We start from the raw sequence: 26,219 nt of genomic DNA on the forward strand, positions 1-26,219 counted from the left end.
TTCGCCAGGCTCCGGGCGCCACTCGGAGGGACAGGAGATGCGTTCTGTTGCCTGGGGAGCTGCATGCGCATCCACCAAGGAGCAGCTGTGGCAGCAGGAAGCAGTGTGAGAGCGCCAGGGGGACGTGGGGGTGGCTCAGCCTCCCTCGCCCTGCATCTCTGGCCCTCGAGTCCGCGAGGGAGACTGTGAACTCCGGGCGGCAGCGCATGCGACTCACCTTCCATCTCCGTGCCAGAATCTGCTCCCAGCAAAGTGCGAATCGGCAGTTTCTTCAAGGGGAGAATAGATCCTCCACAGGCAGCAGCAGTGTATCTTTGCATCCTGGATGCAAAGGGCATCCACAGAGAGAAGATCCTTCCCTTCCCTGCTGCTTGTCAGCTCCTCAGAGGTGTCTTTCTGGGTGTTCTTAAATACAGAAGACTGGCCTCTAGTGCAAGGCAGAGCCTGGTCTTCAGAACCCCTCCCAGGGCGACGAAGGGGATGAATCAGAAGAATCCCCCCACCGTGCATTGCGCAGACAGTGCAGGGGCCCAGCTTCAGTCGCTGTGAATCTAGGAATGTTTCTGAGCATGCACGAAGTGCTTCTCTCCTATCGTGCACAACCACAACCAACCTCAGATCTGGGATGTGAGGGAGGGGAGCTTCTGTGCAGGACTCCTGGCTTCCTCCCCCCCCCCCCGTTAGCCGGGCGCCCTGCATCTTGGCAGGGCAGTTGTGCTAAGCCGAAAGAGCCCTGTGGCTCTGCCCCGAATGGGAGCCCGAGCTGTGCAGGCCGGAGCCACGATGCTTCCGGGGGGGCGGGGGGGGGGCGGTGTTGTTTAGCTGCACCGGAGCAAAGGCCTTCGCAGCTGATCCATCTTTCCCCCCTCCGTGGATTTCCCTTGCCAAGAGAAAGGACGGGAGGAGGAGTGGAAAGACGGGAGGGTTGAAACTGGGAGATGCCCTGATCTGGTCTCCATGTACGGCGCCGTGGCCGAGGCAGCGGACCCTCATCAGGCAGCACCTTCCCCTGGCAAAGGCGGCTTCTGTCTGCAGGTGCCGGGGCCACGACGGGTCTGCGCACCTTCCAGATGCCCCAGGGCCCGCTGCGGGTCTCGCTCCGGGCTCGGCTGGGGCTCCTCCGCAGATCTGTGCCCTGCCTCTTACCTGCCCGCGGGAGGGTGCGGCTGGGCGATTTAGGGCTTTCAGTCGTTTCTCTTGCCAGTCGGCTTGTGCTTCTGACAGCTTTCGACTGCTTGTCGGTCCACTGCTCTGCACACGTTTGTGGAAAATCAGATTCTACATATTTAAAACATAAATCAACAAGGATGCTTCCAACGCACCGCCTGCCACCGCCGCTCCTCGCGTTGCTGCCAGCTTTCGGCAGCCAAGCTCGGCCCCGGCGGGCAGCAGGGAGGCTTCTGCGTGGCAGCCGTCCCCGCTTGCCTAGTGCCGCCTTGCGGGATGCCGGCTTTGCCCTGCGCTGCCCTGCGCCTTCAGGACGGGCGCCCAAAGAAAACGGATGGCGGGCGGATGCATTCGCTCCCGGTGCAGGAGGATGCTGCGGGGGGGGGGGGGCTGAAATGGGAGCGCGGCGCACCAGAGGCACTCGGCCCCTTCCCTGCCGCTGCACACGGCTTGTGGCTCCAAGTGGAGCTAATTCATCCAGACTGGCAGCATTTCACAACCTTCCGAGCTGCTGCCTCGAGGGGCGAGCGCAGCTTCTCCGGCTCCCGGCTGCCCCGGGTGGGCTCCACCTGCCACTTGGCTTTTGCTGCAGCTCAGTCTGCAGCTCGGGAAAGCCCCCCCGCCCCGCACACACACACAAAATACAAGGGCAAGGGACCCCTCCCGGGTTTGGGCCGCCCCTGCTCGTTCTGCTCTCGTGGGGCCCAGGCGCCTGCCCCAGAGTGGGGCTCTCTGCTGTCCACACCTGGTCCTTGCTTCTCAGGCGCCCCCCCCCCCCCCCCCGTGAGCATCATGAAGACAAAGCTGCGGACTCCCTCCCAAGAAAGCCATCCTCCTGCCCAAACAGAAGCCCCTTCTCTCCCGAGGAAAGCCAAGTGGAGTGTGGACCGCAGGCTCCCGGCTCAGCTGGCCCCCCCGGTGCAGCCCTCGTGCCCCCCGGGGGTCCACACGCCTCTGCCTGGCCGCTTGGCACCAGGCACCAGTCCTTCAGTGGCTTTCTGCCCACTGGGCACTAGCCTCCCCACTCCGAGGCCGGAATGCCTCCCGCGAGGGCTTGCTCTGGGGCAGCGCGCGAGGCCCCGCAAGCTTCTCTGCAGCGGAAGGTGGCCCTTGGGCGGAAAGAGATCCGGCAACCCCGCTGCGAACGCAGTGCCCCTCCCCTCCCCTCCCCTCCCCTCCCCCTTGTGCTTCGTCTGCTCTGCCTCCAATAGTCTGGGGGAGGCGGCAAAACTGCAAGGAGCCTTTTCTCAACGGGGGGGGGGTCCCTGTGCCCCGTGGCCTGGCCCACCCCCCCGGGGACCGCTGCTTCCAGCCCTTGGATGGGGCTGAGCCCCCCTTGGATCCAGACAACGCCTTCCCTTCTGACATCTTTTGTTCGGGGTCCGCCCTGCCCCATTTCGGCATGAACTGGCTGAGAGGAGCTGCCCGCGAGGAGAGGAAGAGGAAGAGGGCGAGGGCGAGGAGAGGAGAGCCACCACCCTCCACGGATTTCCAACTCCGTTTATTAGAAAACTGCAGACTTGGTTTAGAAAATCCGAAAGAGCTCCATAGAAAACGGGGCCACGAGGGAGTCCAGTAGAAACCGTGGCAGGGAGAAGGGGGGAGGCTCCCCGCAGACCGGACGTCCTCCCCCAGGCAAGGCCTGGGTTTACCAGCCTGCCCTTCCCTGTGATTGGCAGCACCATGGCGGTGAGCGGGCGGAGGCACGGTGCAGGGCCCGGCGATTCCACCTGCAGAGGAGAGGAGAGGAGAGGAGAGGAGAGGAGAGGAGAGGCAGCTTTAGACTCCTCGGAGCTCCGGAATTCAAGGTCCCAGCGGACCCGCCGACCTAAGGAGCTGAGGGGGGCGGTTTTCGCCACCTCTGAGCCGGGGCCGGCAGGCCAGGCCTCTGGGTGCAAGTGCAAAGGGCCGGCTGCAGCCGCGGGCTGGGGAGGGACCGGCGCCCAGTGCGGTATCCGGTGGTCCGTGTAGGACGAAAACAAGACCTCGCAGAGCCCCGACGGGCTGGAGCGGCTTCTACCGCGACCGTCCCGGAGGCCGTCTCGGCAGGAAGCTAACGCTAACAGCGGGCAGCACCCGAGGGCTAGGCCTCGTGGCGCTCTGCGCGTGCCCAGGGGCCCCTGCTGGAGGACTCCGAACTCTCCTCACAGGCCTTGCAAGCGGGAACTGCGATCCCCCCCACCCCACGTTCCCCCCCAACGGCGCCGCGTCCCTTGCCTGGCTGACCGGGAGGGGACGCCTCCCTCGCGGCCGCCCGCCAGGCCCTGCCAGCCTACAGGCCGCCTTGGCAGCGGTTGCCATCTCATCCCCTGCTCCCTGCCCCTGTGCCGATCTGGCGCCGGGAAGTCCAGCTGGTGAGGCTTTTCCGCCTCATTTCCCCTCGTTGGGCTGCTGCTAACGAGCACGGCCAGAAGCGCCACTGGCAACTCCGGTCACATGCCGTTAGCCGCAGGCTGCCGGGCGGCCCTTCAGGGAGGGGGGATGCGCCTGTTGGCGGCTTTTGTGCTTCCTGGCATGGCGACGCAACCAGTTCTCCAACCGTACACCCTGCGCCAGCCCCATGCTCGCCTCCCCCACCCAGGACACGTGGCGGGAGCCTTCGCTGCCCGCGAACCCCTCGCTCCGCCACAGCCCTTCTTCTGCTGTTTCCAACGCCAGGAGGGGGATCGGTCGGGGGCTTGGTACGTACCAGGGGGAGTGATTGTCCCGGGGTACATTATCAGTGGCGCAGAGCATGTCTCCGCAGCTCTGCATGACACCGTCGGCTTTGCTCGCGGCCGCGCATGTACCTGCAGGCGCGCTACAGCCAAGACGCCAACATTCCCCACTCAAAAATTTAGCTTCCAGGGATCCTGCGGAGGCAGCGCAGCCGCAGCCCATGGCCAGCACGACCCGCTCAGCCAGGTGCCACTTTGAACGGCGCTTCCGGAAGGCCAATCCCCAGCGGGCGCAAGGGACCGTGCGTTCCCACACCTGTGAAGCGCTCCTGGTGCAGGGCGGCATCGGGGACGCGCGGGAGAGATGGGGGCGGGCGGGGGCATCAGCGCCCGGCTCCTGCACAGCAGGCTGCTTCCCGGAGGCCTGGAGACGCCGTGCGCTGCGGGGCGATGCGTCTGGGGGCGCAACACTGGGAAGGAGCCAGGGTGGCGTGGTGGCTAAGAGCACGGGATGGGGACTCCGACGACCGGGGTGCGAGTCCCCGCTCGGCCATGGAGCCAGCTGGGTGCCTTTGGGCCAGTCACAGAGACTCAGCCCAGCCTGCCTCACAGGGTTGTTGTGGTGGGGATAAGGTGGAGGAGGAGAATGAGGTAAGCTGCCTTGAGCCCTTTGCAGGAAACAGGCAGGATACAAATCGGGAAAAAAAAATAGAATAAGGAGCCTGCCAAGAGGGGCCCTCAAAGAAGTCCCCCTGAAGAGGAAAAGGGCCCCCGCCACGCTTCTGCCCCCCGGGAGGGCAAGAGGCCTCGCACCTCCGGCTTCCAGCCTTGCCTCGCGCTGTTCCCACCGTGGGGGGCTCCACCGCACTCAGATCTTGACGTCCGTCCATTCGCTGCCATTCTTCCTCTCGCCAGCAGGTGGCATCAACTGAGGATCTGCACAGAGCCAGACAATGGGGGTGGGGTGGGGGGAGGATGAGGAAGGTTAGGGGAGGCCGGAGGACGCAGGTCCTTCCTCCCCTCGCCCCTCAGAGGATGCTCCAGTTCTGCACTACGAGGGATGCAACAGATGTGCTCACTCATAAAGGAAACAGCGACACTCGCTCAATCCCTCCTTCCTTTATAGCTGCTAAAGACACGGGACTTTTCTTCCATCCAGCAAGCAGTTCGGCCTGTGCTATGTACACCTCCACATCAAGTTTCTAGTCCTTAAGGACCTTCACTTTTCCGCTCCTGGCACTAGATTCTCCCTGCTTTCTCCCCACCCAAGCAGTTACAAGCCCCTTTCCCACCCCGCCTGCCTCTGCCGATTCCACATTACGATAATTTCAGTCAAGGCTAATTTCCTTTACGCTGGAATCGCCGCTGCTCCTCTCCACAGGTACAGCGGCATTGCTTCCAAAGTGCAGGCCAAAGGCAAGATTTCCGTAAACACCTTAATCCAATTTCCAGCCCCAGGAGAAGCAGTGGGAGGGGCAGTCTCCCTTCCAGCGGAAATGAAAATATTTGGAATTCCACCCCCACATCAGAAACCCGGCATCCAGCTTTGAATGTCGAATTCCTTTGGGAATTTTAAACCCACAAGCCACAGGACGTTTGGATGGGTCCGACTCAGACATCACTGCAGTAGGCTGATTTTCCCGGGCGTCCGAGACATTTCAGGGGTTGTCGATACTGAAACTTGGCGCAGCACACCGGCCACCAAAAGCTCCAGCGCATCGAGGCACGGACTCCCCCGGCCTGGGCAGCCGAGGCAGGCGCATGCTCTGGAGAGCCACGGCCGGGGTGCCCGCAGCAGAGCGCCACTGCAGGAGGGGGCCACCGCGGCGACGAGCCCTGCGGGGCACGGGCTCCCTCCTTCACCCGGGGGGCCTGCCGGCACACAGCAGCTGCCAAGGAGCGCGGGCGGGAGGGGCCTCGCACCCACCCTGCCGCAGGGACCCCGGGGGCGGCCGGCTGCCGCCGTGCGTACGGAGTGCCAGGCCGCACGGGCCTCTGGCCTGATCCAGCAGGCTGCCCCGCTTCCTCCTCCGCGCGCTTCAAGTCCTTTGCTGTGCCCTGCGTGGCCAGCCCCGGGGGAAAGCCGTGAGAGGGCCGGCTGAGTGGAAGGCCCGGCCCCCGGCCCCCAGCCCGCCTTCTCCCGGCCCCAAGCCTGCCGCGAGCGAGCGAGCGAGCGAGCGGGCGGGCGGGCGGCTGACAGAAGGCAAGGGACTCCAGGCGAGCCGTGAGGACGCCTTGGGTACACGGCACCCGCTTCCCGCCCGCCTGCTGCCACCGCGGCTCAGGGGCATCGCGTGCTTTGGCCGAGCGGCTCGGCCTGCGTGCCCAGGCACCCGGGGGGGGGCTCGCTTTTGGCTCGGCTCGCTCCCTGGCCCGGCCAAGCACAGGAGAGGTCCGGCAGAGGGAGCCGGCTCTGGCCGGATCGTCACAGCCGTGAGGGCCACGAGAGGCGGCCCCTAGCCGTGCGCGCACGCCCCTCTGAATGAGGCCGGGTGCCCATCCTCTGCTGGGGAGAGCGGCTCCCCAGCCCGTGACCCTTTGGGAGCCGTGCGGCGCGCCCCTTCCCCGCCTTACCTTGCTCCTCCGCTCTGGGGTCCTCGCCCGCCGGCCCGCAAGAGCTGCCATGGAGGTCCAGGCTAGTCCGTGACCACCTCCTCCTTCGGGGAGAAGGGGCCTGCTCGGAGGGGTGGGAGCGCAAGCCCTTCTCGCAGTCCTTGCCCAGGGCCGGGACGCTGCGGTCCCGCCCCAGCCGGGGCGCCGCCGAGCCCTCCACGGCCCACCCCTCCGGTTTCGAGGCCGAGCAGGGCACGGAGCGGGCGGGGGGCGCCTGGCCGCCGTTAGTCTGCGAGTAGACGTTGCTGACTCTGGCTTTCTTGTGCTCCTCCTGGCCGCCGTAGACCTTGTAGCGGATCATGAGGATGATGATGAAGACCAGGACGGAGGCCACGATGATGCCGCCGATGATGATGATCATGGTGCCGCCCAGGAACTGGGTGTGCAGCGCGTGGCACTGCGGGGCGTCCTGCGGGGTGCGGAACTGGACGCAGCCCAGGCTGCGCGTGGCCGTGAGCGCCGTCACGCCGTCGTCGTAGACGGCCAGCACGCACAGGTGGTAGTCCCGCCCGGAGGCCAAGTCCTTCACCAGAAAGGCTTTGCTGGACGGGGGGATCATCCTGGCGGGAAGGGAAGGGAAGGGGAGGGAAGGGGAGGGAAGGGAAGGGAAGGGGGGACACGGCGGATCACTGGAACAGCCTGCTGCCAAGCCCTCCGCCGGGGCTCGCTTCCCCGCCTTTCGCTGGGGGCCGAATTCAAGTCCAGAGACGCTCCCTGCACTCCAAATGGATTCCCTCGCAAAAGCGAACACCACAAAATCACACACACCACGCACGAACGAACGCGGGCACACAGCACCAAAGCCAGGCGGAAACCGCCCGCTGCTTTATTTTGCAGGACTGCCTTGGGGCAGAGAGGCAGGCTAGGAAAGCATTAATTAATTTATATAGAGATAACTGTTTCAGTGAAAACAAGATGTCGCCTTTTATCAAATTGGCAGGAAGCCTGGCAGGCCCCACAGAGGATCTGATTGCCTGGGCACCACAGTGGGGCAAACCCACCGGGAAGAGGTGTCTGGAGCACGGCTCACTTCCCCCATGGGATCAAACGGGCTCCCTGGCCCCAGCCCGGGGCCCTCCAGCCACAGCAGATCCCCATTCCCATCATCCCCAGCCTGCACACACACCGTCCCCATCTCCTGCTGTGCACCGGCCCGCACAGATGCACAAGCACAAGCGCACGCGAGGGCCGTGCTTGGATTCCGCACCGTAAGTAGGTCACTTAGCATTAGCTGCTTCTTTCCGGCCAACCAGGCAGGCAGGCAGGCTAGTTCTGGGCCAGCTGCCAGGGCGTGGGGGCAACCCGAGGGACTCGTCCCAACAGCCTCGCTGCATCTTTGCGATTCAGCAGCTCCGAGCAGGGGGCGTGGAGGAAGAGCTCAGCAGAAGGGAATGCAGCCGAGGAGCGGAAGGGCGGGCAGAAGATGTGCCGGAGTCTGCGCCAAGATCTTGGCATCGCCCGGCCTCTGCAAGGCTGCTGGATTCTCTCCACCGGAACTGCCTTCCTGCGGTCTTTCCATCGAGCGAGCGGGGATTGCAAGCTCCCTGGGGCAGAGACTGTGACTTGTCTGTGGCATCTGGAGACCGCCCCTCATCAAAGTCTGTTTACAGAGACATTCAGGGAAACCTCAACACGCAATTCGCATTAACACAGAACAGAGGCAGAAGCAGCGACCACACACCAGTACAAAGCGCAGGTCGCTCGGATGCCTCAGCCTGGCACTCTCCTGGCACGCAGGACTGCAACTCCCGGGGGCTGGGCATGATGGGAGTTGCAGTCCATGCACCTGGAGGGGGCCAAGTTGCAGGAGGCAGCTTCACACCCTCCAAAAGGGACCCAAAGAACGCCGGACGGGCAGTTCAGGACTTGTTACGTCCTCCCCGTTGCGTCTCCTGGGTTGTCAGGTGGCCTCAGTTCCGTCAACTGGACTTGTTTCCCTGGGAAAGAAGGCTTTTGTGCACGTGAGCCCTTTGGAAATGCGCGCACGCACAAATCCCGCCCCCCCCCGCAAAAAAACCAACGCTTCGGCCTGCCCTGGGAAAGGCGCCTCTTTCCTTCGTTCCCAGCCCTTCCATGGTTGCAATGTGGCAGAATCCAGGACGGTCAGCAGAATCCGCATGGCTCAGGCGGGCTAAGCTGGTCTGGCACGGGACCCCCGGGCAGATTCACAGAGAGTGGCACCCATCTGTATCGGGGCAGACTCCTCGGGCATCGCCCGGACGCATGAGCGATTGTACGGAAAAGGTGGCCCAAGCAGCGGAGCCGAGCCAGAGGGCTGGAGTGCCCAGCAACCCGACTCCGGGAGCAGAGGTCCCCGTGCACGGCGGCCCTGCGTGGGAGCGCTCTCTCGTCCCCCCGAAAGCCCCCGCAGCCACCGCCCTGTGGCCAGTGGATGCGAGCGGGCTGGCCACAGAGAAAGGGGCACCCCACTGCGCCCACAGGCATGCCTCGTGGGTTGCAGTGGGGCTCTGTCCCCGGAGGTGCCCTCCCCCCCCGACCTGCACCAGCTGTGGTCCGGAAGACAGAGGGACCTCTTCGGGGTGGCTGGGAGTGTTCCAGGGGCCGAGGGGGGTCCTGACACACTGCCAGCTGCCCCCGAACCCAGGCGGTGCCCCAGGCCCTCCTCCTCGTGGGGTTGGCAGCCGCCAGCGTTCCTCGAGGCCACCCTCCCCTCTGCACACCCCCTGCCCTCCACGAGCTTTCAGGCAGCTGCATAGGAGGGTGCCCCCAGTTGCTGGCCACCACCCCCCATGGCCGGGGGTAGCGAGTCCGTGGCTGGATAATGCGCTGCGGGAGGAACGCCCCTTTCCACCGCCTTCACACTTTCCGAGGCGCTTTCCCGTGCGTGTCACCTCCAAACGGATGCGGCGTCGCTTCAGAGGCCACCGATAAGCGCAGCCCATTTCAATTAGTTTGGGCGCCGCTGCTGCCGAAACAGATCCTGGCTTCTCTTATCTCGACTTTGATATACTTCTCTCCACTGTCTTCGTTCCTTGTAGTGCAGTGCATTTATTACCCTTAATTTGTACTCTGCCGACATTTTTCGCGTCCTCGCCACGCAACCCATGAATCTTTGTCAGGAGGGCTGCTTGCAGTCTGGTGGCAAGCCCATCATCCCCAGTTAGGCTGAGGTGAGGAGAGTTGCGGTAGAACAGGTGCGAGGGTGCCAGGTTCTGGAATGCTGGCTGGGGGCTGTGTGGGGTGGGGGTGCCGTCCCTTCCGGACCATCCCAGAGGGAAGGGCGCCGAATGACAGGCTCAGGATCCCAGCTGGGCATTGGGAGACGGCTGGAGCAGCACAGCGGAGCCAGTGACCTGGGGAGATGGAGGGGCCGCCCAGCCTGGGGGCATTCAAGAGGCAGCCGGGTAGCCCCCCGAGAGGATGCTTGGGCCTGCGCTGAGCAGGGGGTGGTCCTTGGCCCCCCCACTTTGCTGTGCTCTGAGTTTACGATTCTGTGGCCAGGACCGTGTGCATACTAAGCATGCAATGAGGCTGCTGCTAAGAATAACAACCGTAAGAACAGCCGTCCACATCCCATGCCAAGCCACCCGAAGTCCAGCGCACGAAGCAGCCAGGTATGGCGACCTCACAGGATCGCGCAGCACGCCGGCCTGGCTCTTTTGTTTCTGCGCCAGTGAACTTTCCGCCTTCCACCCATGTGCGAATGATGCCGCTTCTTGGGGAGCGAGGCAGGACAGGAGGCACGGCTTCTGGGATGCCACAGTCAAGCACCTCTAGGCAGCCCGAAGGCCCAGAGCCCTTCTTCTGAAAGAAAACGAGGTTCGCCGGAAACGAACGGCCTGCCCAGGCCGTGTCTGGCGGCTGGCTGCCTCGTGTACTCCTGGGCAGCCGGCCGAAGCCGAGCCGGCACCCTGCCTTCCGCCCAGCCCGTCTCCTTCGGCAAGGAGAAAGCAGCGGGACACGAGATGCGTTCGAGATGAAAAGGACCCGGGCCCCGCACCGTCGCCACGTGCCCACTGATCGCGGCAGGACTCCGGGGCTCGGGCGGCCCATAAATTATTCTCCTGCTGTCTCCAGAGGGGAGGATTTCAGAAGGTAAAACGGCAACTTTATCTGAGGCCTACTTCAAAAGGCCAGGAGCCGAGCGTCTGCAGTATTATGGGTAATCGGCACTCGTTCGCGGGGCTGCCTGCGCAGTCAAGGTGAAATTGCACTGTGAGGAGGGGACAAACCCCGGCCTTCTGGAGCCGATCCTGGGATGCGCCAGCCCCCACAAGCACAGCCCGAGTCCCATCTCCAGCGGTCACGTGTGGCCACTACAGAGGGCAGTCCTCTGTTTGAAAGGCTGCCCAAGCTCAGGCAGGTTTAAGGAAAAGGAGAAGGCTTGAAGTTGCTCATCCACCACCAGCATCCGGGCGAGCAGGAGGCCAAGAGGGCCTACCTTGCATCCAGGGACTAATTCCGGTGCCTGGCAGCAATCCTGTGTCCTCACTCACTTCCCAGCCGGAATCTCCGGACTTTCTACCCGCACCCCATATTCCGTTCCAATCTCCCCCAACCTGGACTCCTCCAGTTGTACTGGGCTACAGAATCACTGGCTGGGGATACTGGGAGTTGCAGCCCCACACATCTGCTGCGTGAGACCACTGTGATTCGTGCACAGGGTCTGACTGGTCGCGGGCTCAAGGGCCGAGAGCTGAGTGGGCTCAGCGGCCGCCACTCTGCAAAAGCAGGAGGGCGCGCGAGTCCGCCGGTCTTGCTCCACAGCTCCTGACGACTGAATTAAGCCAGGCTGAACTCCGAGACTCAGCCCCTGCTTAGCTTTATTAATAAAATAAAGGTGGAGGTAGGGCAGATTCCCACTTTTCCCCCTAAAATGGAACTCAAGAGGGAGGGAAACAATTTAAGAGCAGCAACATTTGAAATCTGGCGATTTTTAAGTTGTTTAACATGCCACAAGGGCTGGTAAATGTGCCAACCAACGTCATCCTCCAGGAGCCGCATCTTCAGCTTGCTCAGAACAGGGACTCGTCGGTGCCTGAGGGGCCTCTGGGGGCACGAGCAGGTGCTGGCACTGAGACAGCTTTCAGCCGGGGGCACCACGGGATACCTTGGAATGGAGGTGCAGAGGCAGATCGGAAGTGACAGCTGCCCCGGCCAGGCCTGCCCCGGGGAGGCACCACAAGGGCCGGGAGCAGCTCTTCCCACGAAGGGGGGCCCACGACCGTGCGGGACCCGGCGGCCCCAGCAAGCGTTCGCCTTGCAACAGGGAGAGCGCGGAGGTCGCGGCGGAGCAAATTCATCCCCTCCGGCCCACAAGTGCCAGGGAGCAGCGCAGCCGCGCTGGGTGGGGGGGCACGGGCGGAAGCAGGCAGGTCGTGGCAGCCCCTGCTCATCCCAGCCCACTCGGCTCGAGTCCCTGCGGCTCCATCCAGCTCACAGCCACGCATGGAGCCCCCCACATGCGGGGGCTAAGGGGCCCTGCCGGAAGAGAAGCAGCGCCCTAAACCGAGCGCCGCCACGCCTCCCCTTTCAGCCCCAGGCTGGCTGGGCTGGGGAAGGAAGCGCCCGAGACCGATGGCGGGGCAACGGCGCCGAACAGGGCCGGGCTTGGCGGGGCCAGCTGGGCGGCACAGCGCTTTAACCTTCCCGCCAGGCGCACGTGAAGCCAAGCAGCAAGGAACAGGCGGAGCGGGACCACCGGCCACGATGGAAAAGTGCTGCCTGCCTCCAGCCCTCTTACTATGGCGGTTTCAGCGCAGGCGCTGCTGCGTGGACGTCACAGAGCCACGGAAGAGCAGTCGGAGGGGCCAGGAGGGCTGTCGGCCCGCCCCACCCAGCGCAGGACCCCACACTAAGCCCGCCCTCCCAGGCGGCTGGCCAGCTGCCTCCTCAATGGCTCCCGAGCGGGAGAGCCCCCCCCCCGGGCCTGGGTCCCATTGTTGCTCGGCTCTGACCCTGATCCTCAGCCGGAACCTGCCGGCTGGAGCCCGTTATTCCGTGTCCTGCACACAGAAGAGATCCTGGCCTTCCTCTTTGCGGCGGCCCTCCAGTTACCGAAGAGCGCGATCCCCTCTCCCTCAGTCTTCCCTTCCCCAGGCGAGACATGCCCAGTCCTTCCGTCTCCTCACGGGGCTCGTTTCCAGTGCCCGGATCCTCCCGGCTGCCCTCCTCTGAGCCCTTCCGGCTGGCCTGTATCTCCCTTCAGCTGGGGTGCCCACAACCAGGCACAGGGCTCCGGACGAGGCCCGGCCAGCGCTGAGCGAAGGGGAACCAGGACGTCGCGGGATTTGGAAGTGCTACTTCCATTAGCACAGCCTAATCACTAGATGTAGCCCGCCTTCCTTGCTTGCAGGGGGAGTTCAGGCTGCCCTGAGGGCGGCTGGAGCAGCACAGAAGCAAGCGCGGCTGTCCGTCTGGCAATCGCCCACTGATCCTTGGAACCGCCTCCAGGAGTTCGCAGAACACCCAGGCCCCTTCTGAGACCGAAAGCAGAAGCAAAACATGAAAAGGTTTTCTCTCTGCAAAGCTGGAGGTTTGCCTTAGGTGACCAAGTGTCCTGCTTTACAGAGGACAGTCCTTCCTTCTGGGGAGCTGTCGGAGGGGGGTCCTCTCTTTGAAGAGGCATCTATTCCGACTCCGATTCCAAGTCTGTGGGTAGGAAGGAGGGCAACCGGTCTGGCCCTGAGGTTGCCCCCCCGCAGCCGGCCCTGGGCGTGTGGTCAGCCCCCCCTCGACACTGAGCGGGCCTGCACTGCGGACTAAAGGGTGCTTATTCCTCCCGCCCCTGAAGCTCGACATACAGAATCGCACACGCGAACGTCATGAGAACTGGGCTGGTCTTAAATCCTCTCCTTTGGCCACACCCAAGTGGCTCCCATAGGAGTGAAAGGGGGTGGCACTCAATGCCCCATTTGAGAAGGGGTCCATTCAAGGACAGCCGCGAAGCCCCCCGGACTCCAGCCCCTTGGCCAAAGACCCAGAAGGCCCCTCCTGGATGGCCACCCGCAACCGAGGGACACTCACCTGTACACCAAGGTGTCATCGGAGGAACTGTTGTACTGGATCTGGTACATCCGGATGCCGGGGACGTGCCACTGCGGGTGCCAGTGGATCAGCACCGAGGAGGAAGAGGCCTCAGAGGCCACCACGCCCTTGTCCTGGGGGGGGGCCGTCTCATTGGCACCCGCGGGGAGGCTGGCCTTGGCTGAGGTAAGGATGTCGGACGGGCCGGCGGCCTCAGGCACCTTGGGGGCCGTGCCGTTGGAGAGGTGGGGCAGGGGGTGGACCACCAGCTCGATGGAGGTGGTGGCTTCTCCGGCAGCGTTGGAGGCGATGCAGGTAAAGGCCCCGGTGTCCTGGACGGTCGCGATGAGGATCTCCAGGGTGCCGTTGTCGAAGGAGGTGGTCCGGGACGTGTTCGCCACCACCTTGCCTTCTGGGGAGACCCAGTGGATTGAGGGCTCGGGGTCGCCCACTCCGCGGCAGCGGAGGACCGCCCCCTCGCCCTCCGTCACCAGCAGCCGCCCCGAGTGGCGCGTGATGACCGGGGGCTCGCAGATGAACTCCTCCTCGGGGATGGTCCAGAAGTACTTCCCCAGGAGGTCCTGCGGGGAGGCGCAGGTCTCCAGGTCGTCCTCGCGCGTGAGCCTGCGCAGCCACAGGAGCTCGCAGTTGCAGTGCAGCGGGTTGCCCCCGAAGCCGAGGACCAGCGACGACGGCGGGGACCCTTTGGACTTGGCGTAGACGGGGATGCGGAGGAAGAGCGGGTCGGGGGGGATCTTCTTCAGCCTGTTGGACGTCATGTCCAGGCGGGCCAGCTTGAGCAGGTTGCTGAAGACCCCCTCTGGGACGAGCTCGATCAGGTTGTGGTCGAGGCTGAGGGAGTTGACGTTCCCCAGGCGGCGGATGGCCTCCCACGGGACCCGCGCCAGGTTGTTGTAGGAGAGGTCCAGGTCCTCCAGGGTGCCGACGAAGTCGTCGAAAGCCCCGGGGGAGATGTCCTGCAGCTGGTTGTTGCTGAGGATGAGGTGGCGCAGGTTGGGCAGCCCCCTCAGCTGCTCGCCGGTGATCAGCAGCAGCCGGTTGTTGTCCAGGTGCAGCGCCCGCAGGCCACGCAGGTCGGCGAAGGCGAAGGGCAGGATCTGGCTGATGGTGTTGCGGGAGAGCGTGAGGTGCACCAGGCTGGTCATGTTGGAGAAGTCCTTGCGCCGGATGACGGTGATGAAGTTGTCGGTCAGGCGCAGCTCCACCGTGCGCCGGTCGATCACCGTGGGCACGAAGAGGAGGCCCGTCTTGGTGCAGAGGATGGCCAGCGAGGGCGAGAGGTTCTGGCACATGCAGCGCTTAGGGCAGACCTGGGCCTGGGCCCAGCGGCCGAGCGCCAGCAGCACCCACAGCAGGAGGCCCTCCATGGCGCCGTCAGGAGCAGGCGCTGCAAAGCAAGGGACGGGGCGGTGAGCAAGGCCCAGCCTCGAGCGGGGGCACGGGGAGCCCCGCCAGGCCAAGACACCCCCTCCTGCCGCCAAAGGCCTTCCGCACCCGGGCCGCTCGCAAGCAGAGCGCAGCACCCGCTCCGGCCCCCGGGATCCCGAGCTTACAGCCCCCGGACACGGAGGTCCATCAGACCAGGGCGGAAGGCCCCACGCGGGGTCAGATTCCCGCCTGCTCCCTGCAGCTGGATGCTGGTTGCCCCAGCCTTCCTCAGCCGAGTCTCCTCCAGGCACCCGGACAACGCCATCAGCTGGGGATTGTGGGAGCTGCAGTCCAAGCCTTCCCGGCGTTGAGGAAGGCTGTCCTGCGTGATCCAGAACGTTCCCCCAGCCCTTCCCCCCACCTGGAGATGCCTGGGCTGAGCTGGGGCCCTTCCGCTCGAACGAGACCCCTGCCCTGGCATCGCATCCCTTTCCTTCGTGAACGATCATGCTTAATCATGCTTAATCTCCACGCACAGATCTCTCCTCCTCCGCGAATTCCTGTAATCCTCTGCTCAATCTAGTGAAGCAAGGGCCATCCACACATCTTGTCAAAATGGAATTCCATCAGTTAATTATGTGCTGCATGAAGAAATAGTTCTTTTTGTCTGCCCTGAACCCACGGTCACCTCCACTTAATAGGCTCACCGCCCCCAGGCTCCATGATCATGAAAGAGGAGGAGAGAATTCCCTCTCCGCACCATTTCTATAATATCACGAACCCAACCTCTCCCACACCCGGCTTCAGACATTCCCTCCCCGCCCCCAAGCCACTCTCGGCTGAATCACAAACTGGATTCCAAGCGCCACACCTGCCGGCAGCGCTTTCCATGCAAAGCCTTTCCCTCCTCTGCGCTGCCATTTCTGTCTCCCACACCCAGGGAGTCCTGGCACTGCCACACACGCCCTCAAAGGATGCCGGTAATCAGGTGTGGCCGATGGAGACGCCACACCTCGCGGGTATTGTGCTCCCGCTGATGTGCCCGCTCGGGGCCACGTGTTCGGCCGCCGCCAGTCAAATGCAGCCTTCCTCATCCCGCTGCCCTCCGCCCCCCCCCCCCCAGCCACCAAGGATATGGCACTCGTGCTGAGAAACCGAGCCATCTGCGTTTTGCCCGTGGTCAAGCATCTGCCACTCCATCATCTGCTCATTGACAAAATCCGTTTGTTTTGGGGTTTTTTCAAGAATGAAGATGAGTTCGATTCTGCTTGCACAAGTGCGTGTTCTCACTCGTGGATTAGCACAAGCGGGCACTTGTGCAAATCCCTCCGAGATGGAGCAGGACGAAGAGCACGTCTGCAGACACTGCAGGCTCAGGAAGACCCTGTGGAATGCACAGGTGGGCTCACTGGACTCCGCTGCAGGTTTTTCCGCCTGGAGGCTGCCAGGTTGGGCAAGGCTGACGCAACCGCTGAGAGCATACATGCCATGCTGGGCCTGGCCACGGGCCCTTCTAGTCCGGCATGCGGTCCCCACGGAAATGGCTCCCTCGGTCCTATCCCAGACCTGCCCTGGCCATCCAGAATAAACCCAGAGCCGCAGGGATGTTCCCTAGCAGCGAAGCGGTGGCCAGCCGTGGCTCCACCTGTTTCTCGACCGCGTCCACATCCCGGCTGTCCTCTGGGGAGGCCAAGGCAGCACCCATGTGCAGAACCCGCAAGGCGTCGCTCGCCCACCCACGTCCTGGCCAGCCTCAGACCTGCCTGGCTTCAGCCCCTCGCCTGAATCCTCACTCCTGCAGACGAGATGTGCCTGCTTCTCCGCAGCAAAGCCTCGCTCTCACCGGTGGCCCTTCCAGACGCTCCCAGCCTTCACCCCAGTTCTTCCTCCCTTCGTTGGGTCTGCCTGAGCTGGGGAGACCCCCGGCACGCCCCAAGTGTTCCTGCGGAGACGCAAGATCTGTGCTCCCATGGGACTCCTGCTTTGCCTCCTTCCGCAAGAGCAAAGCGGACGATGCGAGCCTGGCCCTGGCTTCACAAAGAGGCCACACGCACAGCCCAAGGAAACGGGGAAGGGAGGCCTCAGCTGCACCTGCTGCGGGGCTGCACTCAGGCCGGCCCCAGGCTGAGGGGGCCGGTGCCAGCGCAAAGGGGTGCGTCGCAGGCCTGCTCGGAAGCAGCTCGGCGAGAGGCCGCAGGGCCCCAGCTTCGCAGGCCAAAGGTGTGCGGCTCACCTGGCCCCACCTCCAGGTACGGCCGGAAGGACCCCGGCCTGAAACCCCGAGAGCGGGGGCGGCTGGCCCATCTCCGCCAGCGCGGGCACGGGAAGGCCGCTCCTCCAGTTCGCGGCCTCTGACCCCTATCCCCGGTCTCTGTTTGGCGGCACGACGTCACAAGTCAGACCGGCGGGCTTTGCAACAGCTCCAAGTGCCCCGTCAAAGAGGCACAGGGCCCCGGAAGGGCCGGTCCCCAGCCATGGCGACCGTTAAAAACCAAAAAACCCATCGCACGGAATAACAAGCATCAAACCAGCTCGCATCAAGCGAGATGAATATTTCATGATCAAATACTGAGTCAACAAAATATGAGAGGAGGAATGTAGTAAACATCTATTATCAACTTAATTAATCTTAAATGGCCAAATCTCAAATATTGCATTTTAGTCAGAACCAGAGTTAGCCAGACCCCAGAGGAGGGAGGCAAGCAGGCGGCCCCGCCTCGCTTCCGCCACCTCATCCGTCCTGCTCCTCCCCTGCCCCAGCTTGGCACCCTCCAGAAGAGCTGGACTACAACTCCCATCCATCCTTTTCAACGCATCTCTTCCTGCTGGATGATGAGAGCTGTTGGCCAGCATTTCTTGCCGTCCACAAATCCCGGTCAGCACGCAAGTGGCCGTGCTTCACCCACGCTTCGACAACGCACACTCCACCAGGACTCTGCCTTGTGCTGTGTGAACCCGTGGCGTTGTGCAAATGGCTGTTGCGAGGGGAGGATGAGCTGGGGAGGACGAGCGAATGCATTCCAGCGCTAGCACAGCAAAGCAACCAATCCAGGGTCCAAATCCTCAGCAGTCCCACAGGGTGACGGGGGGCTTGGACTGCTACCCGCTGGGACGAGGCCTGCCCATGATAGGTGGGCTGTGCACAGGCACAGCAGACAAAAGATGCAAAACAGAACCAAATAGAAAGAAGCAAAAGCCGCCTGGGTCCCTGCTGCTAGGAGCCTACAGTTGAATTTAGCTCCGAGGCAGAACAGATCAGCAAAGGGAACGAGAGCTGAAAGCAAGCAAAGCAGAGAAGATGCCTTTAGTTTCCATGGAGGCTGGAGAAGAAAGAAAGACCAGAGACGTACGGAGAGAGGGGGGCGGGAGGACTTGGCCATGATGCGTCCAACAGTGACGGGCACATTCCCCCCCCACGACACCTGCCTCTCCCCGTCTCCCCTTCCCACCAAAGCATCCGTCCCTGTTCGCAGCTCCCGAAATGCCTCCTTCCTCCCGGCTGCCTTTGACCAAAGCGGTGCTGCCTTTCCACGGCTGTCAGCGTCCCCGTCACGACTGACAGCGCAGCACCGCCACGAAGAAAAGCGGCGTGCGGGGAGCAAGAGAGGTCATGGAACAAAACAATAACGCAACAAGACTCCAAGGCCGGCGCTGCTTGCAAACGCGTGCGTGCTCAAGCCACGCCGGGCGGCAAAATTACACAACTGCACACGGCCCCTGGCTTCGGAGGACGTGGCGGACTGCAGGGGGACGGGGCCCGGCACGCAGCTGCAAAAGGCCCCAGAAAGCGAATTCGGCACGTAATCTAAGTTTCGCACATGGAGTCAATTTTTAACATTGGTGCGATATTTGCATAATGTATTCCGCTTCCCGAAATCTGAAGGAAAATGCCAAAATGTTCGCCTTCCCTCCCTGGGCCATCTTCTGAGACAGACAGATAGCTCAAGCATCGACAAGCCTAATTCTGCATTCGTAAGGACCAGGAGCTTGATTTTATTTCCCGTCCTCCTCCTCTTCAACGAAGTTGCAATTCTCAGGACGTGGCATCCTCCAAGCATCAGCAAAAAGGTGTGGCCAGATGGCTCGCCCGACATTAAACTGCTGCGACGGGGCCACAAGTCTCCGGGGAAGAGGCCACAGGGCGTCTCTGTGCCGGGCACCGGCAAGGGGCTCCTCTCCGTCTGGGACCTGGCAGCGATCTGTTTCCCTGCCGGGCTGCGCTTGGCACCATCGCGAGGGGATGTGACACAATGAGTGACGAGCACGAGCCACAGAGGGGCAGGGAAAGCGCGGAGAGGGAGCTGCGGGGCGGGGAAAGCGCCAGACACGGCCAGGAACACCCACCCACGGGGCCCGGCTCCCCTGCTTCGATTCGGATCCGCGGGGCGGATACGGGCAAAGCGAGTGCCCGGGTTTAATGGCAGCTGTGCTTTCAGCCCTGAACCGACTTCAGCAGCAGGGCTGTGCCCCCGGAAGGATAAAACCATCCACGGAGCAAGTCATGTGCAGCCAACAGCTATCTAAACACTTCCGCAGGGTCCCCAACAGCCCCTCTTCTGGCACATCCCCAAAACTCAATACAGATATCGAAGGCCCTGTTAACGGCAAGGGCTAGCACCAGCGTCGAGAGGGCTGGCCGGCTATAAAATACTCTCCGGTGTTATTCCAGACTGCAGTGACAGGCCAAAAAAATACAACACACGCAATTAAAGGGCCAGCCAACATTTCTCCTCTCTGGACATGGCGGATTAATCAACTCAAGTGACCACTGATGAACAATTAAAAGCTGCAGCCCAGTTCATACATCAGCAGGCATTTTCTTACATCCTCAGACAGCTCCGTATCCTCATTATATCCACAGCCTTTACAGCAATTCCATAATACTGACAAGACGTGAGATCCTGTACTGCTTGACAAGGGGAGAGGAGGGCTGCGGGGGCTCGAGCGAAGCAATACAAACATCTCGTGAGACATTCAGACCAAGAGCCACTTCTCTTAGCCCCTGCACTACAGAGGCCCACAAAGAATAGAAATGTGGGGGCTTCTGAGCACATCCAGAGTGTCTCGGCTGAACAACCAGGTGCCTTTCCACGATAAAGGGGCCCAGAATGCTTAAGGGGCCAAAACAACACTTTTCTGGTTCTCCTGAGCTTCTTCAAAAATACTTAAGTTAAGGTCCCACCCACCCAAAGATGGGATCTGGAACCAGGATTGGCCGTGGCACATATATTGGAATTTTGATTTTTTTGAAGGAGGAGGAAGAGGAGGGGAACAGGTTTCATCTTGTCTGCATCCATACCTTAAAACAGGGTCCCTGAACCTGGAATAAACAGGAAGGGGAAGGGTCTAAAAAGAAAGGTGCTGGAGCCCTGCCTTCAAAACTCAGGTTTGTAAATTAGACAGCAATTAGGATTTGATACATGATTATGTATCCTCTCATCCATATCATTAAATGCGCTTCCAGGACAAAACCCTGGCATTCACACAACACAGCAAGGAAACCAGAGGGTTACGGGGCTCCGTTAGCCGAGCGCTGAGCTCCCCTCCAGTAAGAAGAGGGAGAACGAGGCCAGGGGCGTTCCTGGGGCTTGAGGGGCTTCCACAGCCGCGTCTCAGCTCGGGTTGTTATGGACATCTTGGCTCGCCGTCCCAGTGTGCAAAACTGGCTCCCAGATGTACAAACTCCCCTTGATGCCAGTGCAGACGAGCCGAATTAGGAGGGCCGAGCCTGGCTGAGCATCCAAGGAGTAAGAGAGAATGCTTAGTGGAAGGGGAGGAACCCTGGCACTATTCTTCCACATAGTTTGTTACAATTAGGAGCTACGAGAATTAAATCTGGGAATTAAATCTGGGGGTGGATGGCAAGCTACCTCCAGCCATCACCAGCTAATTAATAAATGAAGAGCATAATTAGGAGCTATTTTGCTTTCGCTGACGGCATGAGAATCCGTGGGCCCCCTAAGTTCAATAGAAGTTCAAGCAAGAGGCAGTTTTTCCCTTTCTTGAATAGACTTGCTTCCTACACATGCACAGACATTTCCCCCCTTTTCCTAAATGGAAAATAAATGAACGAACACAGAACTGTTCGTTCGATTAAGTACAGTCACATATTTTAAAATAATGTGGAGGTTTGGACTCTGGGGAAATTGCCAGACAAGAAAATCAGGCAATCTCAAGGCGGAGTGGCTTGCTGGGGCGGGAAGCTTGCTTTGACGATCAAAACCAGCACTTTAGCTAGTCTCCCAGCTGTGCGGGGCCTGGCCGTCCAGATGTTTGGCCTGCAGTCGCCCTAATTCTCCTCCGCTGGCCTTGCTGCCCTGGGCTGATGGGAACTGTGTAGGCACATGGGTTGTCCTGGGCCTGCTCTCTGCCCCGTTCTGCCCTCGCGGAGCTGGGTGTGACCAGGTCAGTCTGCAGTGGTGAGGCTTGGGGGGGGGCGGGATTCACAGCTGGCACAGAACCCCCCCCCAAGCATGAACCTCAACCGGGACCTGCTGCCTCAGCCCTTCCCTGCAGATCTGGTAAGCCTGGGTTGGGGACCAGCAGCTCCCCAAATACTGCTGGTTCCCGACTCCCATCATCTTGGCCGCCACTGATGATGGGCACAGGAGATGGGTGCTCCACTCCAAGAGCAACTGGGAGGCCGCAGCCTCCCCACCTCTGTGGCCAGTGCAGGGCGAGGCCCTCCCAGGCAGAAGGATGGGAGGAACGGGTGGCCGTGGATTCGACGGAGGAGAAATTGCGGCGGAGAAGAAAGGGGGACGGGATGGCCCAGCCGGACAACAGCTGCTGTTCAGACCCGACTTACGTGGACTTATTCAGGCACCCCCATTATGCTCCCCCGCCGCGCACACACACACATGCGCGCGCGCGCGCGCGCGCACACACACACACACACAGACACCTTTCCTTGTGTCTCCTGTCCTTTCAGAGCCCTCTTGCAGATGGAAGTCTTTGGACTGAAGAGCGGGATATAAACACAACCAAGAACAAACACAACCAAGAACAAACACAACCACATCGCAGGCACGCAGGTGAAGAGGCCTGGGGTGGGGGCCGGGGGAGAGCCGCCCCTTCCAAGGGCAGGGGCAGCCCAGCGCGTGGGGCCGCAGCCACGGCCAGGTGCAAAGCGGCGGGGCAGTTTCTGGACCCCTCGCCGGGACCCAGAGCAGGCTTCCAACAGGGAAGGTGCAGGCTGGCAAACGGCCCCAGCCCCGGGAACAAATCCTCTGGCCGAGCAGCGAGCCACCGGCGCGAGGCAAGGCGAGGCAGAAGTGGCAGGCGAGCCGAGCAGCTTGCGGCCGCCTCTGAGCCGGGCACGGGTCCGGAGTGGCCGCTCCCACCCTGGGGCCCTCCAGGCACACGGGCCCTCAGCTCCCAGCCCTGCAGGGTGGGGGCGCCCCCTAGGAGCGGCTGGGCCTGCGTGAGGAGCCGCGCCGAGTCCGGGTGCACGGAGGGCTTCTCCCACACTCCCTCGGCAACAAATAACATCTCCAGCCAGCCGGCTTGCTCAGCATGCCGGACGCGCGTGCCCTCTCTCCCACCCCCACCCGCTGGCATTAATTTCAGAGGCAGTCGGCATCTGGGTGGGCAGTGCCGTCAGCTCCATCCCCGTCATTACAAGGACTTGCCGGATCAGGGCTGGGGGTGGAGGGGGGGCTCCAAGCAGCCTGGCTGGGCTCCGAGAGGGAGGGGCCGCTCCTCTCGCCGCCTGGCAAGGAATCCATCACACAGCGGGGCAGCGGAGTGAGGAAGGGAAGATCCAGACAAGCGATGCATCCTGCTCCCCCCCCCCCAATAACCCTCCTCTGCCAGAGAAAGCCACCCCCGTTTCTGGAAGCTGGCTCTTTCCCAGCTTTTCAAGGAAGTGCTTTCTGGGGTGAGCCTGGATTACGAATGGATTACGAATGCACTGGATGCTGGGGAAGAAGTGACTGGATTTGCTGTTCGCGGAGGTGCCTGAGGCCGGGACAGGCCCGGGTGCGAAACGCCGGGTCTCCATCTGCTCGGTCTCTGCTGTGAAGCAGTGAAGCTCACTCCATAAAGAGCCCTCCAAGCGGCCGGACACTCTCCGCTCACCGCGGTGAATTTGCTGCTCCGGGCCTGCCTCCCATGGGCAAACTGAGGCATGGAGCTCACGCCACCCCATGAAAATGAGGCCCCCAAGAAATGCCCGAGATTCAAGACGCGCACACCGTTTCTGCCGACAGATGAGAATCCTGGGCAAGTTCAGATTTCCGGTACTCCAACTAATTTATGCAAATTGGCATGCAGTTACACAATTTGCATGATACATTAATATTGCAAACCTTTGGGCTTGTTTGTTTGTTTGCAACTCGATGCATTTAGAACACACGGGCGAGCAAAACAAGGACACGGAAGAAAGGGGAATGCGAGCTTCCAGCAAGCGCAGGGAGTGATTCAGAAACGCTCGCTCTGCTACCAGCCAAAGTCTGCCGCCGCCGCCAACAGAATGGCTGTTTTTGGCACTGAGCCAGGACTGGGCAATGGGAAGGGGCAATTTTGTGAGAACACCTGCACAGTGTCAACTGCATGCTAAATGCTGGGTACACAAAACACATCATTCTGGCCAACTGTCTTCACTGGTCCATGTCTTTGGGCAGTATTCACTGTGCAGGTGATTGAGGATTTCTTGCTTTAATTTCTCTCCTCCTCTCTGAGGACTAGCGACTTGAAGAGTACAAAAAGGAGGGTCACAAAGAAGGTCTTTCTTACCCCCTCTCCTGAGACATTATATCCGAAACAGGGCTTGCTGCATGAAGCAAGGATGCCAGGATTTTACCCCATGCCCCTGCCCCTTCATGGGGGGAAGAAGCAGGTCAGCCCCTTCCTATAATCTGACTGCTCAACAACACGTGTTCCCAGATATTTACCATCAGGCTCACGCTCTCAGCTTGGAGGGACTGGCTGTTAGGCAATACGGAGATGTAATAAACAATTCGCTGTGGGATTAATATTCCAGAAACATCCAGAGCATTTATTGCTATTATTAGCAGCAGCATTTTGGCTTGTCCCCATCTTTTCCTCCAGAGAGCCTAAGGCAGCACACACAGTCTTCTTATCTCTGTTCAGTCCTCACAACAGCCCTGCGAGGGAGTCCACGGCAGGCCCAAAGTCACCCAGTGAGCGTAACGGCTGAGTGGGGACACAACTCGGCTCTCCTGAGTCCCAGTGCGGTACTCTAACCACTAGGCCACGCTGGCTGAAATGAAACACTCACACGCTGTGGCAGGCCAGCAGCAGGAGCCTACAAGGGCCATCCGGGCACATCTAGCACACCCCGCTTGTGGGCGGACGGACGGACGGGCAGCGCCCCAGTGGCTTCCCCACCTTGGCTCCGCTGGCAAATGTAAGAGGGGCCCCCATGTGCCCAGGGGTGCCAGCTGCCTCTGAGGACTCTGCGGCGCACCTCCCACGTGGCCCAAGGGCAGGTGCCTGGGGCCCCCCTCCGGCAGCACTGCCCACCCGGAGAGGGGCTGGGCCTGTTCGACGGGGAGGGGGGCACAGTGCACTCCTCCACCACGCTAAGGAGCAGGGAAAGCTCCCCGGAGGGACCTCGCCACAGGATCCTTCCTCACCCGAGGGGCTCTGGCGGGCGCTTCCCCAACAGCCCTCGAGGCCAGCCGGCCGGCCAGGAGGGGCTCCCTCTCGCTGCTGGGGGCCCCCGAACCATCTGAGCTGTCCCCCCTTGTTAAGGGGGGAACCGCCGCCGGCCACCTGGCAAGCCCGGCACAGCACCGCGGCTCCCCGGCTGCCCAGCCTCACGCCATCCTCGCCCCCCCTTCCCCCACCTGTCTTCTTCCTGCCTGCCTGCCTGCCTGCGCTCCCCCCTCCAGGCCGGTCTAGAAGGATTCAGGCTGATCTTGGAAAGGGAGGGGAGGGGGGGAGGCTGTGCAAGGTGGGACTGAGGGGGGGCAGCAAGTGGAGACGGGGGGGAGCGGGGGGCCCCCACACTTTCCGCTCCCCTTTTTTATTATGCAGTGCTCCAGCCTTATCTGTCTGAAATGCAGAGTGGAGATTATGGTGACGCTGCATGGCTGGCAGGCAGGCGATTGGGGCTCCTGGCCTGCGTGGGACTCCAATCAATCAGTCAGTCAATCGATCAATGAAACGAGCACGGGACCCCCTGACCTGGAAACTGTCCGTGCCGCCCTGCACAGTGGGATGTGGCCGTGGCTACTCAGCTCTGACAGAGGAAACGCTCTGCACATGGTCAGGGACACCCTCCATCCCTTCTTCACTCCCTCCAGTCAAACCCCGAAATTTCTAAGCCGCCCGCGGGGCACAGCATCTCCGTAACTGGGGAAGACCCTCCAGGCCCCCTCTCCGCGCCTCCCTTCGGAGCCCAGCCCCCCCGCTCTTTCCGCCGGGGGCTTTGGATCGGGCGCTCCGGAGCTGCACGGATCTCTCCGCGGAAGATGCTCGTCGGGCGGCACGGCGCGCGATCAATGTCACGCAACCCGCTGCGATCGCTTTCGGAGACAGGGAGACGGCGCGCAGCCTCGCAGCCGGGAGACGCGCACCCCCCCCCGATCCTAGCCGAGGGCCCAGCCCGGGCTCGCCCCCCGCGCCGCCGCCTCCACGCCCGCACCTACCGTGTTCCGCAGCGCCGGGGCCCCATCGGGGGGCAACTTCACTCCCGCTGCCGGCGCCCGGCTCCCGCGGAAGCCCCGCCGCCCATGCTTCGCCCGAGTCCCGAGGAGCGGCAGCCCGGCTACCATAGGGCGGGCCGAGGGGCTGGCTCAGGCGAGGTGCCGGCCGGCGCAGGGCGGGCGAGGCGGAGCGGCGGCGGCGGCCCCGATCCTGCGCTCCGGCGCGGCGGTGCCAGGCCACGCTCCCGCTGCAGCTCCGAGCGGAACGCGGCCCCGGCGGCCCCCGGCGGGGGCTGTCTTCGCCTCCCCGGAGGACGCCGAAGCGGGCGAGGGCGAGGAAGCAGCCGGCGCGTCTTCTGGTCCCGAACCAGCCAACAAAGGATTCTTCCGCCTCCCGCCGGCTGGTCCCGGTGGGGCGGGGGCGCCACCCACTTCCCACGAGGGCGCGGAGGCTGCAGAATCAGCCGGCGCGCTCGGATCTCCTTCCTGGAAAGCGGCGGCCCGCCGCGGGGCCTTTCCTGGGCGGCGGGGCGGCGAGCGGCGCGCCCGGCCGAGGGCGGGGAGGGAGCCCGGGCGCGCAACGCCGTCGCCCCGCCGGGCCCATGAGCTCCTCGCCCCGCGCTCCGCCCGCCGGCTCCGGCGGCGGTGCAAGAGTTAACGGCGCAGGGGTTCCCCGGGGGGCTCTCCCACCCTCCCCCTCCCGGCGCCCCTCGCCTGTCTTTCGGGTCCCCCCTTGGATCTAGCGGGGCGGGAGCGCGAGGCGCCCCGTTCCCCGGGAGCGGTCCGTCCTCTG

The 26,219-nt window shown here is 62.6% G+C and overlaps 1 protein-coding gene across 1 annotated transcript; it reads right to left on the bottom strand.

Annotated features, from left to right (window-relative positions):
• Positions 1-2,649: 2,649 nt before the first annotated feature.
• On the bottom strand, positions 2,650-25,648 carry LOC123026222 (leucine-rich repeat and fibronectin type III domain-containing protein 1-like protein). The gene is made up of 5 exons (XM_044435566.1): positions 25,430-25,648; positions 13,425-14,832; positions 6,399-6,997; positions 4,638-4,760; positions 2,650-2,897 (listed from the first exon to the last, which is right to left on the bottom strand). The coding sequence occupies exons 2-4, from the start codon at positions 14,810-14,812 to the stop codon at positions 4,693-4,695; spliced, it is 2,055 nt and encodes a 684-aa protein (XP_044291501.1). The 5' UTR covers positions 14,813-14,832; positions 25,430-25,648; the 3' UTR covers positions 2,650-2,897; positions 4,638-4,692.
• Between the last annotated feature and the right edge of the window lie 571 nt (positions 25,649-26,219).

This window comes from Varanus komodoensis, unplaced genomic scaffold (genome assembly GCF_004798865.1).
Source record: "Varanus komodoensis strain SLA01 unplaced genomic scaffold, ASM479886v1 scaffold29_3, whole genome shotgun sequence".
Taxonomy (NCBI): domain Eukaryota; kingdom Metazoa; phylum Chordata; class Lepidosauria; order Squamata; family Varanidae; genus Varanus; species Varanus komodoensis.